Here is a 16,019-nt window from a genome sequence, read left to right on the forward strand (position 1 = left end):
TGACAAGGTCCTCGGGCGCAAAGTGGGACTAACGTATGCATGTAGGGAAATACAGTTTGTATGACATGAAACTTTCCATCCACTCTATCAACAGCCACTAGTGCCCTGCAGCAGGGGATTTAAGCCAGGGGGATTTAATGCAGCTGCAGTTTCTGCTGCACCAACATGGCAATGCGGGACAGTCAAGGATATCTTGGGTCTGTGAAAATTTCTCCACCTCCCATGTAACTGCTTTTCAAACTATGTCCTTCTCATTATTGTTGCTAGCAATTATTAGAGAAATAGACAAATGAAATACTACAAAATATTTATATATGAAAATACTTTAAGTGTTCTTACTGTGTGCTTAATTATAATTAATTTAGGAGAATGACACTCAGAAGTGTAAAATCATTGATTGATTAGACTGAATAAAATTGGTGCTGCTGCTGCCTTCTGTCAGCTGAAGCCCCAGCATGCTTAGGAGCGACAATGGGATTGCATTAAGAAGCAACATGATGAATTCAAGGTGCCAGGAAAGTAAATGGCTCACCCAAAGTCAGACAGCAAATCAGTAAGGCATCCATTAACAGAAATTAATGGGCTTGCTTGCTGCTCTCATTAGTTACCCATGAGGAGGGCTGAGCCAGCCCTTCTGATGGTAAATGCAGATAGTTTGAGGTGGTTTTTTTTCCAGCAGCAAGTGTTTCGGATAACTTGAGCAATTACTGCTGATGAATAAGACTGATCTTAAAACTTCAAGACTTGACTACATCTAATCTCAGTAGTGATAGTACAGTCATAACACTGCTACCTAAATGTACTTGACAAGATATTAAATCAATCTGGTATAGAAAATCTTGTTACACTGTGAGTGAGATTAGTAGTTTAAATTAGAGATGAAACTTTCTCCATTAGGTGAGACAATCCATGAATAAGCTCCTGAGACTTAATACCCATAATATGGCCGATAGCGTCACCTAATTTGTTCTTCCAGTAACTCTGACATGGGAGATGGATGCAGGACTGTGGTATTTTCCCCACAATGCTGTTTATGAAGATTACCCGCAGCGAGCTCACGCACCGAGCCATTTCTTCTTTCCCTTTGAGCTTTTCCCTCCCTGCTAGAAGCTCATTTCTTGCCAGGCAGGGAATTGTGGCCACCTCCTCAGGGCTCGTTTTCCTTTCAGCGGCTCCGGCAGCAGCAGCAGCCCCCGTCCCCAGACCTTGCAGCCATACCCCACCCACCTTCACCCAAAAACCATCAAAAGGCCTTAGTGCAGCAGCTGCCCCTTGCACGGCACTGTCCTACCTGCTCACACTCCCCCTCTGGTCCTGCCACCAGGGACAAGCCCAGGGAGGGCTCAGGGGCTGCTGCCTCCCACCGACGGGCTCATTGCCCACGCCGGCCCCCTCAAATCTGTCTTTATCAGCATAAAGCTTTAATAACCCCACCCTCCACCCCCTCTAGTGCAGAAAGCCTACCTGTACACGCACGTTTTCTTCTCAAGTCGTGTGTTTTTAAGTTACCTGCTAAAGCAGCGGCTCTCACTCACTGTATTTTAAGGCTCGTAGCAGCAAGCTCTGAAGCTTTGGCTTTCCTGTTAATACAGTAGCATTGAAGAATGATTAGGAAAAGGGTGCTAGGATTCTCTTTCTTAGCATTTCCAGCAGCACATCAAGTATCAGATTCTCAGAAAAGGTCAGGATTAGAAACTGTAAAATATGGGCTTTCTTAGACAGCAAGGCAGGATGCCTTTCTGCAGCTGAGGCTTACAGCAGCAAAGCCTTGGGAAGCAGCCGACCTAAGGATCCCTGTCATGAACAAGAGCAGAACAGCGTTAAAGTGATGTAAAAGTTTATTTGACCGTAACCGATGGCTGTGTTTTCAAGAGCACTCAATGTCCTGCAGCCATCAGTATTCCCAAAAGCCAGGAGCAACTCTTCTCACCAAAACCACAGCTCACCGGTATTTTTAGCAGAAGTAACAGGCACATAACACAAAAGACAAAACAGGTCCTGATGCTAAGATGTTTTTAAAAAAAAAAAATTAAAAAAAGCCTCTCTCCTTTAAGTTGACCCAAAGTCTAATTTTTATCTAAGTATTTCCACATGGGAGCAGGAGTAAAGGACAAAGCAAGTGGGTTTCTGAGGAAGGGAAGTACACAAAAGGCAGCAGCAACATAGAAGAATGTAGGTGCCCTTCACGACAGCACCAAGCATCACGTAGCAGCTCTCCATAGGAAGTATGATTCGTTGTATGCAAGCTGGTCCCAGATAAGCTTGAGATAAGATGAACTATCCTAACAGACTGACAAAGCAATTTAAAAATACAAAAATATTCCATGCAAAGGGTTCAAAAAGTTTATTGAATATTTAATTTACAAAAATCATATCCCTATGAGGTGTTCTATGCAAAATTGGATAAAATAAACTGCATATAAAACCCAACCCTAGTAATGCAAATATGACACAGAAATGAGACCATGGAAAGGAAAAAAAAAATATATAATCATGACACACATATGACATTCATTAAGGATTGTCCCAACCATCCAAGAATTGGTTCAACATGATGCCTTCTTCGTAGATACATTATACATTTTACCATTTTATACAGGTCTTCCGTATCCCGTTGGTCCAAATTTACAGTTTATTAAAATTCTTTGCATTCTTTCTTAGCTACTACACCATTCTGCCATTCCCGTTTTGATCAGAAGGTGGAAACAGACAGTACATACATTGAACATGTGCACTATTTAGATGCAACTTGCTATCTTTGGTAGGGACACTAAATCTGCAGTGAAGTCAGCTTTCTAGAACGACAAGAATTTCAGTTTTAGTTTTGGCAAAGAACAGGTTTAATCTTCTTGTTTAGTAGAACGCTAGTGGCAGTTTCTGTTGAACATACAAAAAGTATAGTTGTCTCTTGTACGGTTTAAAAACGGAGATCATTTTTATGGGTTTTAAATCTAATTACTTGTACTAACACTCCTTGACTCAAATACGGTTACATAAAATGTCATTACTGCACAGCAGGCCGTTCCTTGTATGAACAGAGGATGTATTGCACACAGAACACAACTGCAATTCCATCCTGCCTTTTCTCTCCCATTTAAAGCAGTAAGACTGTTCCTGCAGGTAGTCACACAGATTTGGATGCCAGTTTCCCTTTGAACAAGTAGGAATCTCGCTGAGTGACTCAACACTTGTGTAGTAACTTTTTCAAGTTTTCCTGGGAAAGAGGAGGGTGAAACAAAACCAAAAAGTAAAGAAATTCGGGACAATCAGTGCTAGAGTGTTTGCAGCCCTCCTCTGGGATAACATGGACAGGAGGAAAAGGATCGGGGCGGGGGGGAGAATCAATGCAAGAGCCAAGGAACTTCACTTTAAAAGAGAAGGAAAAAGTAACCAGACTGTTTCCTTCATAACATTAATATTCCATAAATATTGGACAGTATTTGATTAACTGCCATTAGCTGCAACTTTCAAGCATTCTCTTTGCTTTTTCACGCACTATCTGGAAAAGAAAAGAAAAAATTATGCATCTCCCCAGTCCTCCCCACTCCCGCTTAGTGGAAATGCAAATAACCTGCATAGCCATGATTTTCTTAGCTGAAAACATTTAGTGGAAGACTAACTAGACTTAAACACTAAGTAAATCTGCTCACTTATGAGTAAAACATGCAATATTACGACAGACAGCTAAATGTCCTTGAAAAGGCTTTTTATGACAATTGCTAATTTGGCAGAGAAGAAATGTTTCCAAATGCATGAAAATCATTTTAAGAGCCTTAGTGAAGAACATAGTAGTTACAATATATTAGCGATTTCTGTGGCATAAACATTTTAAAAAGCATCAGCAAAGTATTAAATATAAAAGCAATATGTATATACCCCTCCGTCCTCAGAAAAGCATCATGATTTGTAGTGTATTAAGTCAGATTTATTGACTGGGGAATTAAGGCATAACCAGTAGACAATAGTCTTTATTGTCTCAGCTCCACATAATTTGCAGGGAACAACCCGTATCGGCCTTTGCAGACACCCCTCCACCAGCCGTCATCAATCATTTCTATGTTTGTGATGATGTCATCTGGGTCAAAGGAAATCTCGTCATCACCCGCTGGGGAGAGAGTTGAAGAGGCTCAGTATTCGCACAGGAGCAGTCCACGCTACAATCTCACCTATCAACCCACCATCGCTAAAAATAACACAGACACCCAGCACCTTCCTCTCTCCCATCAGGGCGTCTGAAACAGGGCACCGGGCAATGACAATCTGTAAAGGCGGACGCTTTCTCGTCCTCTGGAGTCATGAGGTAGTCGGTTCTTACCTACTGCATTTTGCGTGCATCTCCAACTTAGAGCAACAATTGCTACCTAACACACTGAGAACCACTTTACTTTCTTGATCTCTCCTCAGAATTAACCAGTCAAGATTTTAAACAACTACGTATGCCAAGGGTTAAACAAGAGGGTTAACACTTGGTTAAAAAAGATTTCAAAAACTTCCACCATTTCCAGAAACAGTGGCTAGTAGTTTTCAAAAGCGTCTCAGCTCTATTGCTAAATTCCTAATTCTTCATTATCCTAATTTCATATATTGCTACAGGAGACTGCGATACGAAAGGCAAAGGAAAAATCCAGACTTATCTGTGCAAAACAGACTTTTTCAAAGACAGGGTTGAAAACAAGAGCTTTGCTTACCAGCTTGATAATCATAAAGGGCTATGGCTGTAATTCCAAGTTCATTTTCATATTCGTCATAAGCGTTTTCTTCTAAGGGGGGGGGGGGGGGAAGAGAGAGAGAAGAAACAAATTAAAAGCATGAAGCACACTACCTATCACCCCAAGTTCTTTTCTGTGGCGCAAATCCTTTATTTCTACCCACACAGGAAGCAGGGAACAAACTATACACGTTTTTAGCAGTGCTGACGTACCTTCTGAAATGGCTTTTTTCCCCTAAATCATACACAATTACAGCCTGAAAGGAAGCATTCACAAGTAGGCATTTAATACAGTATAAACTAAACACGATCGGCCTTATAACACTTTTGTAAAATGTGACAGAACAACCGAGCCCAAGATCAGTGTGTAAGAGACTACTTAATACCTTGTTAAGGGTGCACGTGGGGGGGAGGAAGGGGCCTGTTTAAAATTTCCAGGTTTTCGTACCAGAGCAAGCAGGTTCATTCTTCACCCCTCATTTAGTAACCAGAAGAGATGAGAAAAATAGGAATTCGAAAGAACTGTATCCTTTCAGTTTCATTAGTTTCAGACATCCTTACTCCACTCCCTCATAGGCACAGAACACATCACATCAATTTCGAAGTCCAAGAACTGTTGACAGAATTTTTTGCTTGGTAGGCCAGCACTGGCTCAACACACATTTCATCTCCATATCTGTGCTTTCTTCTCAAGCTGAGCTGCATTACACAGGGTGGAAATGGTTACCCCTACATTTCTTTTTGAACTGACGCTCTAGAGAGCACCGTAATTATTCCAACGTCATCTCACAAAAGTTAAGTAATTTCAACCTTGCTCTAGCCATATCTTAATTTCCTAATTAAAGTTTGTTGGTGGAGAATCTAGAAAGTCTCATCAGACTAAGACTTTAGAAAACTAGGACAGTGTGCTATCAGCACAACTATTCATTAAGTCGTTGCCCAAGGAAACAATCTTTACTTTAAAGGGTTTCACATCAGAAACAAACACTCTACCTGCTTGGTAATGGTCTCCTGCCCCTGCCACTTCATAGACAGTCTCTGGTTCATATTCTGCCTCTTGCTGACTCACTGCTTCTTGGTAGTCCGACTCTGCAGCTTTGTAGCCGGACTCTGGCTCACGCGCAGCTGAATACGTTGCGCTGGAATTCTTGTAGGCAGAGTCTGCTTCATAGGAAACTGCATCCTGCAGAAATAGAGGTGAGGTTCATCAGGGTTTTGTAAAAAGGTTCCTACGCTTAGGATCAAAAATCAGGTACTGAAAGTGATTCTAACAAACCTCGTAGACTGGGCTTGAGGGTGCCTTCTGCTCAGCTGGCTGCGTGGTAGGAGATGGCAGTGGAGTTTGTTTTTTGGCTTTAGCTTGTTCCTTAATTGAAAAGAAAGAAAAACTTCAGTGCAGTTTAATCACTGATGTCGTGACACTGAACAAGAAACAACCCTCCAATAAGAAAGACAGACAGCATATTCTGAAATAAACTGATGCGAGCAGGGGGCAGAAGAGGACTGGACTGGCTGGACCGTTAGACCTGCCTGAAGGTTTAGACTGGCTGTACAGTAAAGCCCCAGAAATACAACAAAGCAGAAGAGAAAAAAAGTGAAGAAACAAAAACCGCACAGTATGTATGCATACACGTGTTTAAAAACAGAGCACCCAATGTTCTTTGGCACGTTTCCATAGGAGCCGCAGGGTTTCTGTGTTCAATATATTCATTCTGTTCATTAGCTGGCTGGGCCTCATATCCCGTTTTAGCGTAAGTTTAGGGAACCCAAAGCCTGCATGTTCTAATTATACAACTGATATATTATCTTTGATGAGAAATGATCCTGCAAGCTCTTACAGGTCTGCAAAACACCCACCAAGGCAAAAGACTAAATAGCTTGGACAAAATTAGGTCCTATATACTGACAATGAGGGGATTCAAACATTCAGAAGAGTTATATGTGGTAGAAATAAAAGCAGTATTGCTATTGTATTGTGCGACACAAAGAACATGGATCCGACTCAAATGTTGTGGACTCAAGCACTTCACGTTGTGCCATCCCACCTGTGAATCAGAGGGCAAATCCACAATCATCATTAGAAAGCCATTCATTAGGAAGCCAGGATACCGTAGCACAAGAAATGCTATGTTGCTTGCACGACTCCAAAAAAAAAAAGACAAAAAAAAAAAAAAAAGACTGTAAGCTAGCTATTTCATTTTGCCTCTCTTTACCATAGGGAAAAAGAAAACTGTGGACCTAGGGCCAAACTGTCTTCTTTATTGTAAAAAAGAAGAGAGAATACATGTTATGGGAGACTGTGCACTCCAGTTGTTTAGGTCCATCAAGCCGTAACTCCCCAAAGGATCCTCAAGAGAAATTGTAGTCCTGAGATGAAGTGATAGGACTCTGTTACAAAAAAATTCTTCCTTTCCTTTGTTTGTCACAGCTCAGAAAAAATACATCTAACAAAGAAAGCAAAGCATGTCTTGAGAACAGAGCCAGCTTTGAAGACAATTCCAAGCTTAGTGCTGTGCTTTCTGGAAAAAATCTGTCCTGATACGAACAGTCCTCCCCCACTTTTAACTCCTGTGCTACAGATAAAAAAGCACCAGCAAAGTGTTTATTCGAAGTCAAATCTAAGTTTGGGGACAAATTAAGCAGCATCAATCCATTAACAGTGTCAAACATGGCAACAGTTTGAACAATTTGTCCTAGGAAATGGGTCTCTGCAATCCAGACTACGGTTTAGGATAGTCACAGCATAATTGCCATAAAACATTTAAATTGCACGGTCCCCCCTCAGGCTGGGTTTCTTCCACGCTGAAACGCTCCATGTGAAAGAGCATCCTGCCTTGTTCTCTAAGGTAGCAGAGGCTAGCTAAATCATGAGGCACCCGTCAATTCAAACCAGCAGTTAAAGACAAGCACCCTGAACACCATTTGACTACGTGACATATGTGAAAAGCAAAACAGAAAAAGGATTACCAGTAAACAGGGTTCTTGAGGGAATGCAGCCCATATGTACATTCCCATTGTGGGAATACATAAGCCCACGTACTTTCTTAAAGTGAGAGAACTTTCTGTCTGTGCAAAGAAGTTCACTAAAAGAAATAAAGTTCACTTAAGTCGAAGTCAGCCCCTGCCCTTTAGAGTATCTGTGGATGGTGTGCTTACATCCCTCCCCTTTTCATGCTCAGCTTGTGAGCGAGGGGCAGTGCAGCCAGTGACATTTTGGTTTCCCTTTAACCTCGTCCTCCCTCCCTCAGTGTCTGCAGAATCACACAATTAACCGTGGAAATGTTCAGTATGGAAGAACATTAATCATCTGGTTATGGCGAAATTTAAATACCAGCTTTGGGAAAAAACTTCAAATGTGTCCAGGCAACAGAATCTTCGATGAAGCACAAGAAAAATCAAGCATAACGGCTTGAATTTAACCCACACTTACAGCAAAAATAACAGTAAAGAAAGTCATTTTCTGAGGGGGGGGGGGGGGGGGGAAGACATAACAGTTCAATGACTCATGAGAACCTGTGTTACTACATTTAAACCCTTTTGGAGACCTGTTTCCTCAGCAGGAGGAAACCTCAATGAAAAGCCGAAATGGGTAACAAAAGCCTAAATTCACCACCCTCCATCCACAGATCTTACTTATGAGCATATGATCACCCAAAATGAATGGCAAGAGAGCTAATGGAGAAGCTGAACTTCTTCCCCCACTCAGCCCAGACTACAAACCCATGCAACGGAAGGGCATACTAAGCAGAAAGCCTCACTACTTTGGCAAGATACATATGATCAGTCATCTCCTCCTCACTCGTTAAAAAAAATGGCTCCAACTGGGTTGGAATAGGAATAGTCTAACGGAGAGCCATTCGGCATCAGTAGCATGAAATGGATTGTTTCAAGATTGAGGTGAGCAAGACAAACTGTTACACAGGTCGGACTGAGAGAACTGAAGAAGCCACTGAAAGGCAAAGGCGGCCCAGTACCAAATGCACAGGCCACACTGGGACAATGAGAGCCAACAGGATGATGTCCTGCCTTACCCTAACCACAGCGCTTGGCAGCAGAGGTAGCTGGAGAAACGCATGCACCAGTCCACTTGGCCAATCTCAGGGTCGTACCCAAGACCAAGCCTGGACACAAACCTTCTCTGAAAAAGAAGCATCAATACTTTGTGTCAGCTGCGCAACCTTTCAAAAAATTCACACGGCCACCAGAGGAGATTTCCCACTTCTCACTGAGGACTGCAAGACAGCTCATCTATCAGAGCTGAAGGACTGACACGTGTGAATTTCAGAGAATCCTGTTCTCCCCACACCTATTGCTTAGAGCAACTGCTGCATCGAGGGAACAGAGCATCTCTCCTAAACCATATTATATATCACTCATAAGCAAAGCAGGAAAGCTCTGTCCTCCCAATGGACCAGATCTCCAAAGCACTGGCACATAGCTGCTGCTCCTTGTGAAAATGCAACTGTGGTGCAATGAAATCACACGGTATTTTAGAATATCCCTACTTGTACTTTAGAATACACTTGATATCCTTCCTTGTCAAGACAGAGGGAACATAAAGGGCATGCCCCTGGAGACACAGCTGCCACCACGTGAAGTACCTCCTTGCATCTTGAGGAACGTCAACCTGCTTGTAGCAAAGCTGCAGAGCAAAAAACATACTGATCTTTTCTGTATTTTATGTATGAGGTATCAGAGTTGCCACGTGCCCTAGAAGAGACACTTTCATGAGGTAGTTGCCCAAGAGGTGAAACACTGAGTTAAGGATAAAGTATCCTGGGATCCTGCAACAAGAGGACTCTTACCATCTGAGAGCTGGTAATTGCTCTGTGATAGAGTCAAGTTTTTTAATTCACAACATTCACTTTAAGACCCAGGCGTTCAAGGATGGACTGCACTGTTTACAGGGACTGGTCTTTTGTAGAATCCCCTAGAAACAACCAAATCAAAGTAAGGAACTAACAGTCCTCAGTTGAGGAGTGTTGCCTAGCAAGTACCCTCAGCATCTTGAAGATGACCTAAGAAGCTTCAGACAGGCTAACTGAGAAGTCCTAAAACCACCAGACACCTTGTCTGAGAACAAAGCAGAAGCATTGGTGATGGAATGGCGTTACTGCCAGGTGAAAATACGCACCTCCGAGAAAAAAATGAAAGAGCAGGATGAATGCTGAGAAAGTCTGTTTTCCTTTGGGACTGATACTTCTTAGCAATTCTCAGCAATAACTGGAAGCAAGGGCTGTCCAAAGTGATCTCATGGGTGCAGAATGGCCTTATTAACAATGCAACACTTGTGATACCCATCAACCTTTTTCATGGTTCTTCCTTATTTGGAGAACTGTAGAAGTATCTACTAAATTAAATCCTGCAAAGATAACAATGCTGCTTGCTGTAAGTCACAAGTCCTAACGCGATCCAGATCCAATGTGCTGACAGAGGAAAACAAGTGCCAAGAAGAGGGAGATCTCTTGAAGGAGGAATGAAGCTGCACTTTCAAGAGCAATGTACACCTCAAGGTTGTCCCTGGGTTGTGTCCAAAAAGAGTATTTGTTCCCGTTCTTCATCACCCCATGGAATAGACCCCAGAACTGGGGGACTACAGCTCTCTGACCAGAGTTGCAGTGTTGGTGGCAAGGACAGGGACAGGGGAGGATGAGGAGCGGAAAATCACTTTGTTAGGGAAACAACCACGTGCTAGACCTAGATACTGGTGATGCATAAGCTGAAACACACTGAAACATGCTGGGAACAGTGGACAGTAGCTCAGGAGCAGAGGACAGTCTGGCAATCGCTAGAGGAGCTATGGTGCTACCAGCTGAACAGCTACACCAGACGGAGGTGGTGACACATGCTGATAGCATTTTGCTGTGGCTCTGAGTGAGCACATGCTGAGGCATTTAACTTTTCTCAGCTGCAGAGCTCCCAGAGCAACTGTATGGACTGGATGCATTTCAGCTTTACCGCTCTGAGAAGAGGGGAACCAAGTGACCCTCCTCAAGGCAAACATTCAACTTTTCTCTGTGTGGCTCAGTGCTGGAGGCTGATGCCAATGCTGAGAATGACACAGAGCAGTCCAAGTTGACTAAGAGTGGCACCCTGGAGCAGGTGCTATCAAACAGAAAAGACTGAATTCTCAGCTTCAGCTCTTTATCTCTTCCTCTCCCAGCTTTAAGAGAGTGGCAGATGCTGTGTTGAAGGTGTAACACGTTTTTCTCTAGGACAGTAAAGAAACCCAAATAGTGGTTGGGGGAAGGTATTAGAAGTCCACGAAGTACACAGGAATGAAAGGCAGCATTGGAGGAAATCACACAAAGATGAACTCCCATTCATCTTGTGATACATGTATGCAGTGAACATATGCTCACAGTGTACATCTTGAAGCCGTAAGGCAAAAGAGTTCATAAGCTAAAAGAAAAAACAACAAAAAAAAGCAGCAATCACTTTAGATGGAGAGACTTGATTTATCCTATAAAGCTAGAATTTCCCAAATTTCAAATAGAACTCAAAAGGAAGTTAGCGGTTTTCAGAAATCGAACTATACACAAGATACATGAGCCATGCAGTTTCAGCACAGCAAAACTACAGAGCTATTTCAGAAGCAGCGCTGGCCTGCACCCCTGTGAACAGCGGAGTTGAGAAGCCAACCAATGAACCGGGCAGGGGAACTGATTTGGGTTAACTAGATGTTTTATTTGTGGGGTTAATTTTCCACTTTTGTGTGACTATACAGATGCTTTGCTGGCATAAGGTATAAGGTGGCTCGAGAGTGCTGCCGTTAGCAGCCATGCTGGTTTAGCCTAGTTAATGTGAAGTAACGTGCAGTTTCACTGCAGTGTATTTTTCTTAGTTTGGGAAGATCAGAGCTAGGTTACTGTAAGCCCACCATGCATTTAGTTTTTCATACTTGTAAAACAAATTATTTACAGAAAGTCTAAATTTGTGATGAGTTAGACCGTACTGATGGAATGGGATGACCACCACACGCTGACATCCTGTAGCAGCATCCCTCTAAGGGGAAGCATCTACCACATCTGAGAAACCAGTCATTGGGTCTGCCCCATTTGCTGTTAGGCAAAGGACCGAACAGATCTGAGAAACCATCTGACAGTCTTTCCTGGATTCCAGTTGTCTCACAGAAGATGTTGAGACAAGCTCATATGCAAGAATATTTATTAGTGGGGTCTGCAGCTGGTGGCGTACATTGGCTCTAACAATGAAAAATACTTTTGGCAGAAAATAAAAACAAAAGGGGGGGGGGGGGGAGAGAGAGAGAGAGAGAGAGAAGAAAGAAGGAAATAGGAAAACTCCCCCTAGCCAGCCAGGAAGAACAGTGATGAGGGTCCCAGACAAGCATTCTCCTCTGGGAGGGTCTCTTCAGCGTAGCAAGTGGCAATGATGAAGATGATGAGGATGACTGCTTTTCCTGTGCATCTCCTTGAGTACTATATATTTTTCATCAGGACCCGCTCAATCTCCCTACTGGTTATTCCTGCTTGGGACACTATTAGCACTAGTTGGAACATGCTATTTCAGCATCAGTGTTGCATACTGGCTGGCTGTTAAGTCTCAGTGCACGTGTATGGTTAAGTAGCATTTATTCAGAATTTAAAAGACTACTATCTTTTTGTGTCCTATGTTTAGTCTCCTCTAGTATAAACTAGTATCTGCAAAACAAGAAGTGAAGAAGGGGAAAAGAGGGACTATTTTTATACCAGCATCAATTGCTTCCCACTCCCTGCCATAATATCAGAGTTTACAAGCGTGAGGCCCTGAAATCAGAATAACAGCATGGGACCACAAGAGGAACTGCCACAGAGGCTCTGGACAAACACTGCTACAGCAGCTTGCATGAAAGCTTACACAGCTGCAGACAGCAGGCCCTCAGGGTTGCTGATGATAAGGCATCTCAGGCATTGTGTAACAAAGCAAATGAACAAGACAGAAAGGACAAGTTACTATTAAGGCACTAGTCCTTCCATCTCAGCAGCACATTTTCACCAAATATGCAAATTTTATAAAGCAGATAAGATGTAGTTTCTGACTAAACATTTCCTGGAATTATTTTGCTTATGAATAACACAGAAATCACGAAGCTTTTAACCACGCCAATGCTAAAACTCATTTTCTTAATTCCCAAACTAAGATTCAGTTAACATTTGGAAGATTATTTCCCCTAATCTCATGGGCGCGTGCTATACCAACGGGTGATACCACCCCTCCATCTTCCACAATACTGATTCCAAAAAACCAGCATGGTATTAAATCTTCTTGAACAAGTATTCATATAGGAACTTTCAGGGACCACATGTCTCTCCCCTTATGAGCTCCTCCGTGCCCAAGGGAATCTGGTATTACCAAAAAGCAGAAGTACAGTAGGGAAAGGTCAGGCTGCAAAGATTAGTAGTCAAGACTAGCATACATATTTTGGGATAGGCTAAATAAAAAAACCTATATACTATTAAGTGTTGCCCTATCACCCTATCTGATGTCTGATATACATATGGTGCATGCTGATAGATGGCTGGAGTCGCAAACAGGTAAAGCACAGGTACAAACATGGGCAAACACACAAAAAGCTTTAAAGCCTAGCTGGAAAGAAGGAAAGTACCTTCTCTTAAAAGATTCTCTTTTCTCCCAACATTGCACTGAAACAGACTAGACACGCTGCTGAAATGGGATGTGAATCTTACTGACCTCCAGTTTCCTTCGAGCCTCCTCCTGTTCTTGTTTCTCCCTGGCCATTCTTTGTGCTCTCTCAGCTTCTGCCTTCCTTCGGTCTTCCTGCTCTTTTTCCTTGGCTAGGTTTTCAAAGTTAGCTCGGATGCTGCTTGTTTTATTAGCAACTGTAACATTCAAAAAAATTAGAGTCAAATGTTGTTGTTTAAGGTTCTGTATAAAGGTAGCCTGGAATGAGGTTTTGGTACAAATTTCTGCTAGGATTGAACATGTTTCTGCTTTTCTGCTCTCCAAGCTCACAGCCCATTCAGGAAAGTCCTTCTATCCTTCATTCTCCCTCTCCTCTTCCAAGTCCAAACCTCTTGTGCACCACACTTCTCTCATATAAAAACCTCTGCAACACTTCTCCCTCCTCTCCTTCATGGTACAAACTCCACCAAACCGCTCCCCTACTCAGTCTGTTCTCCAACTCTGATGCTTTTTATTCTCCCTTCCTCAACTCTGATGACCCTCAAGGAAAAAAAAAACAAACCAAAACCCAACAAACCGAAACAACCTCTGAAGGGAGGAGGGAGAGAGTAGTTGCAGTTGCTACAGACCTGCAAATACAGCAGTTCCCTCTAGATGATTCTTACTCAGCACTACTACATCAACAGTAATATCCTGAGCTTTTGAACATTATCACCTCCAAAGAAAGGATTTGGGGCCAATGCCTTACCAGCTTCTATTGGCTTGGTCTTCTGATAAGTTGATGCTGGTTTCTCAATATCTTCAAAAGTTGCTGCATTCTATCAGGAAGGAGAAAAAGAGTACATTTAAAAAACACAAATTCATTAAGACATTCAGACAGCTTCAATCTGTGACATTTTATTGTGATATTGCCCCTATGGCTTTTTTTCAGAACACCAAAACAAAATCAGGAAGAATCAAAACTTGACAAATGGAATAATCCTTTCTGTAAGTCAAACTACGTAAGAATTAATCTTCAGGGACAGGTTTAAATACATTAAAATCCTATTAATTAAAAAAAAAGTAGTTTATGAACAGATGACTCATCAGAACTAAAAATGAGGCAATGTCCTAAAGTTTTATTGTGTAGCTGTTGCTGTTCTAATCCACATCGTGCAGGATTTCTACCAAGGTATAAGCATCCAGTTCCCTTAAGGAAGCAGACGTTGTTAAAACAGAGGGAGCATTTTGAGAACAGTATTCAAAATACGAGGGTTTTGTTTTGGTTTTTTTAAAAGCAAAAAAATCCTACACACTTTCAAACTCCTCTACTTTCTCACTTTTAAATGTCCTACATAAAGCTGAGAGTAAATTTATTCAGTAGGTAAATCTCAGTGAGGGCTTTTTTAATTTAAAAATGGAGAGGTAGAAAGGGGGTATCAGCTGCCCTATCTTTCACTGTTACAGAACACTAAAACAAATTCTCCTAAAGAGAAGGTCCCTGGATAATCAAAGTGGGCAAAGAGAAGCAAGTCCACCAAAAGGATATCCTCAAGATATAAGGCATTACTAGTTGTTAGAACATACAACTGAAATTGTGGAATTAATGGATTTTCTCATTCTTTCGTATAAATTTTGCTATTCTTTCATTTCCATGCTTCAGTTTTCCCTACTTAAATATATATACACTACACATATGCACACACATACATGTGTGTGTAAACTGGCATCAGCTCTGTGTGTATAAATTTGCTTTTTAAAGATTTAGAAAAGCACCGAACTCTACTGCTAGACTGGATAAGTATCCAGAAATAGAGCGCTGAACGCTACAGATCTAACCAGACTACTTTGCATCCCTACAGACTATTTAAGTCATGGTTCTTTTAAGCAACTTACCTTATCCATCCGATCTTTCTGTACACCATACTTCCCACCAAATCCTTTCGAATAATCTAAAAACAGGATAAAAAGGTTAGAGTAGGGAGTTTGTTGTCCCTCCCATCCTTCTGCCAAATGCAAACAGCCATTTCAAATGCAAATAGCCATTTCAGCTGCATGCAGAGATACAGTGACAGCCGCCAAAGAAAATGCAACTTGGTTTTTGATGCAGAAAGGATACGTAACTGCAAGAGCCTTCAGGTACACCAGCAGATGACAGATTGTGGGCTACATGCATTCTTTGAGTAAACATTAAGCTGAGGACTGATAAGGTATCAAGCAAGGAATAAGGGATGAGCCCTTCTAATGCATCACTTCTGTAACACAGCCTTTCACAGCACCAATTCTTAGCCCTCTGCAGTAATCATATAACCTAAGCCATTTTGCTTTGCTCAAAGGAGCGATATCCAGTCTTCGGTGACCACAGAGGTGTTTTTTTCCTCTTTAACTTGGTAAATTCTATGAATGGCAGGAAAATATAACAAATTTCTCGTTCCAGTGGATTTGGTCGCGATACTCAACTGATGATCATTAAAGTAATGGGTAATAACTCCTGCTCTCTATAGGGAAAGGGGCAATTCCACAAGACAGCATGAGCCTGCAACAACTCACCACCACAGAAATGGGGTGGCCACGCTATTCCGTACCACCCCTGAGCTGCACACTCTTACTCTCACCTGATGCTGACTCTAGCACTTGTTATACTCCAAAATCAGTTTAACTCACTAGTGGCATTAACAAGAAAAACACC

General features: G+C 42.1%; 1 protein-coding gene across 2 annotated transcripts in view; it reads right to left on the reverse strand.

The window, feature by feature from the left end:
* Positions 1-2,329: 2,329 nt before the first annotated feature.
* Positions 2,330-16,019, reverse strand: part of CTTN (cortactin) — a 28,289-nt gene continuing 14,599 nt past the window's right edge. For both annotated transcript variants that reach the window (XM_076343779.1, XM_076343780.1), the window contains 7 exons: positions 15,227-15,282; positions 14,100-14,169; positions 13,400-13,548; positions 5,985-6,074; positions 5,702-5,891; positions 4,689-4,760; positions 2,330-4,105 (listed from right to left, as the gene is read on the reverse strand). In XM_076343779.1, the coding sequence (XP_076199894.1) occupies positions 3,969-4,105; positions 4,689-4,760; positions 5,702-5,891; positions 5,985-6,074; positions 13,400-13,548; positions 14,100-14,169; positions 15,227-15,282 (764 nt within the window). In that variant the 3' untranslated portion in view covers positions 2,330-3,968. The remainder of the gene's footprint in view (positions 4,106-4,688; positions 4,761-5,701; positions 5,892-5,984; positions 6,075-13,399; positions 13,549-14,099; positions 14,170-15,226; positions 15,283-16,019) is intronic.

The sequence above is a fragment of the Aptenodytes patagonicus genome, chromosome 7 (assembly GCF_965638725.1).
Source record: "Aptenodytes patagonicus chromosome 7, bAptPat1.pri.cur, whole genome shotgun sequence".
Classification (NCBI taxonomy): domain Eukaryota; kingdom Metazoa; phylum Chordata; class Aves; order Sphenisciformes; family Spheniscidae; genus Aptenodytes; species Aptenodytes patagonicus.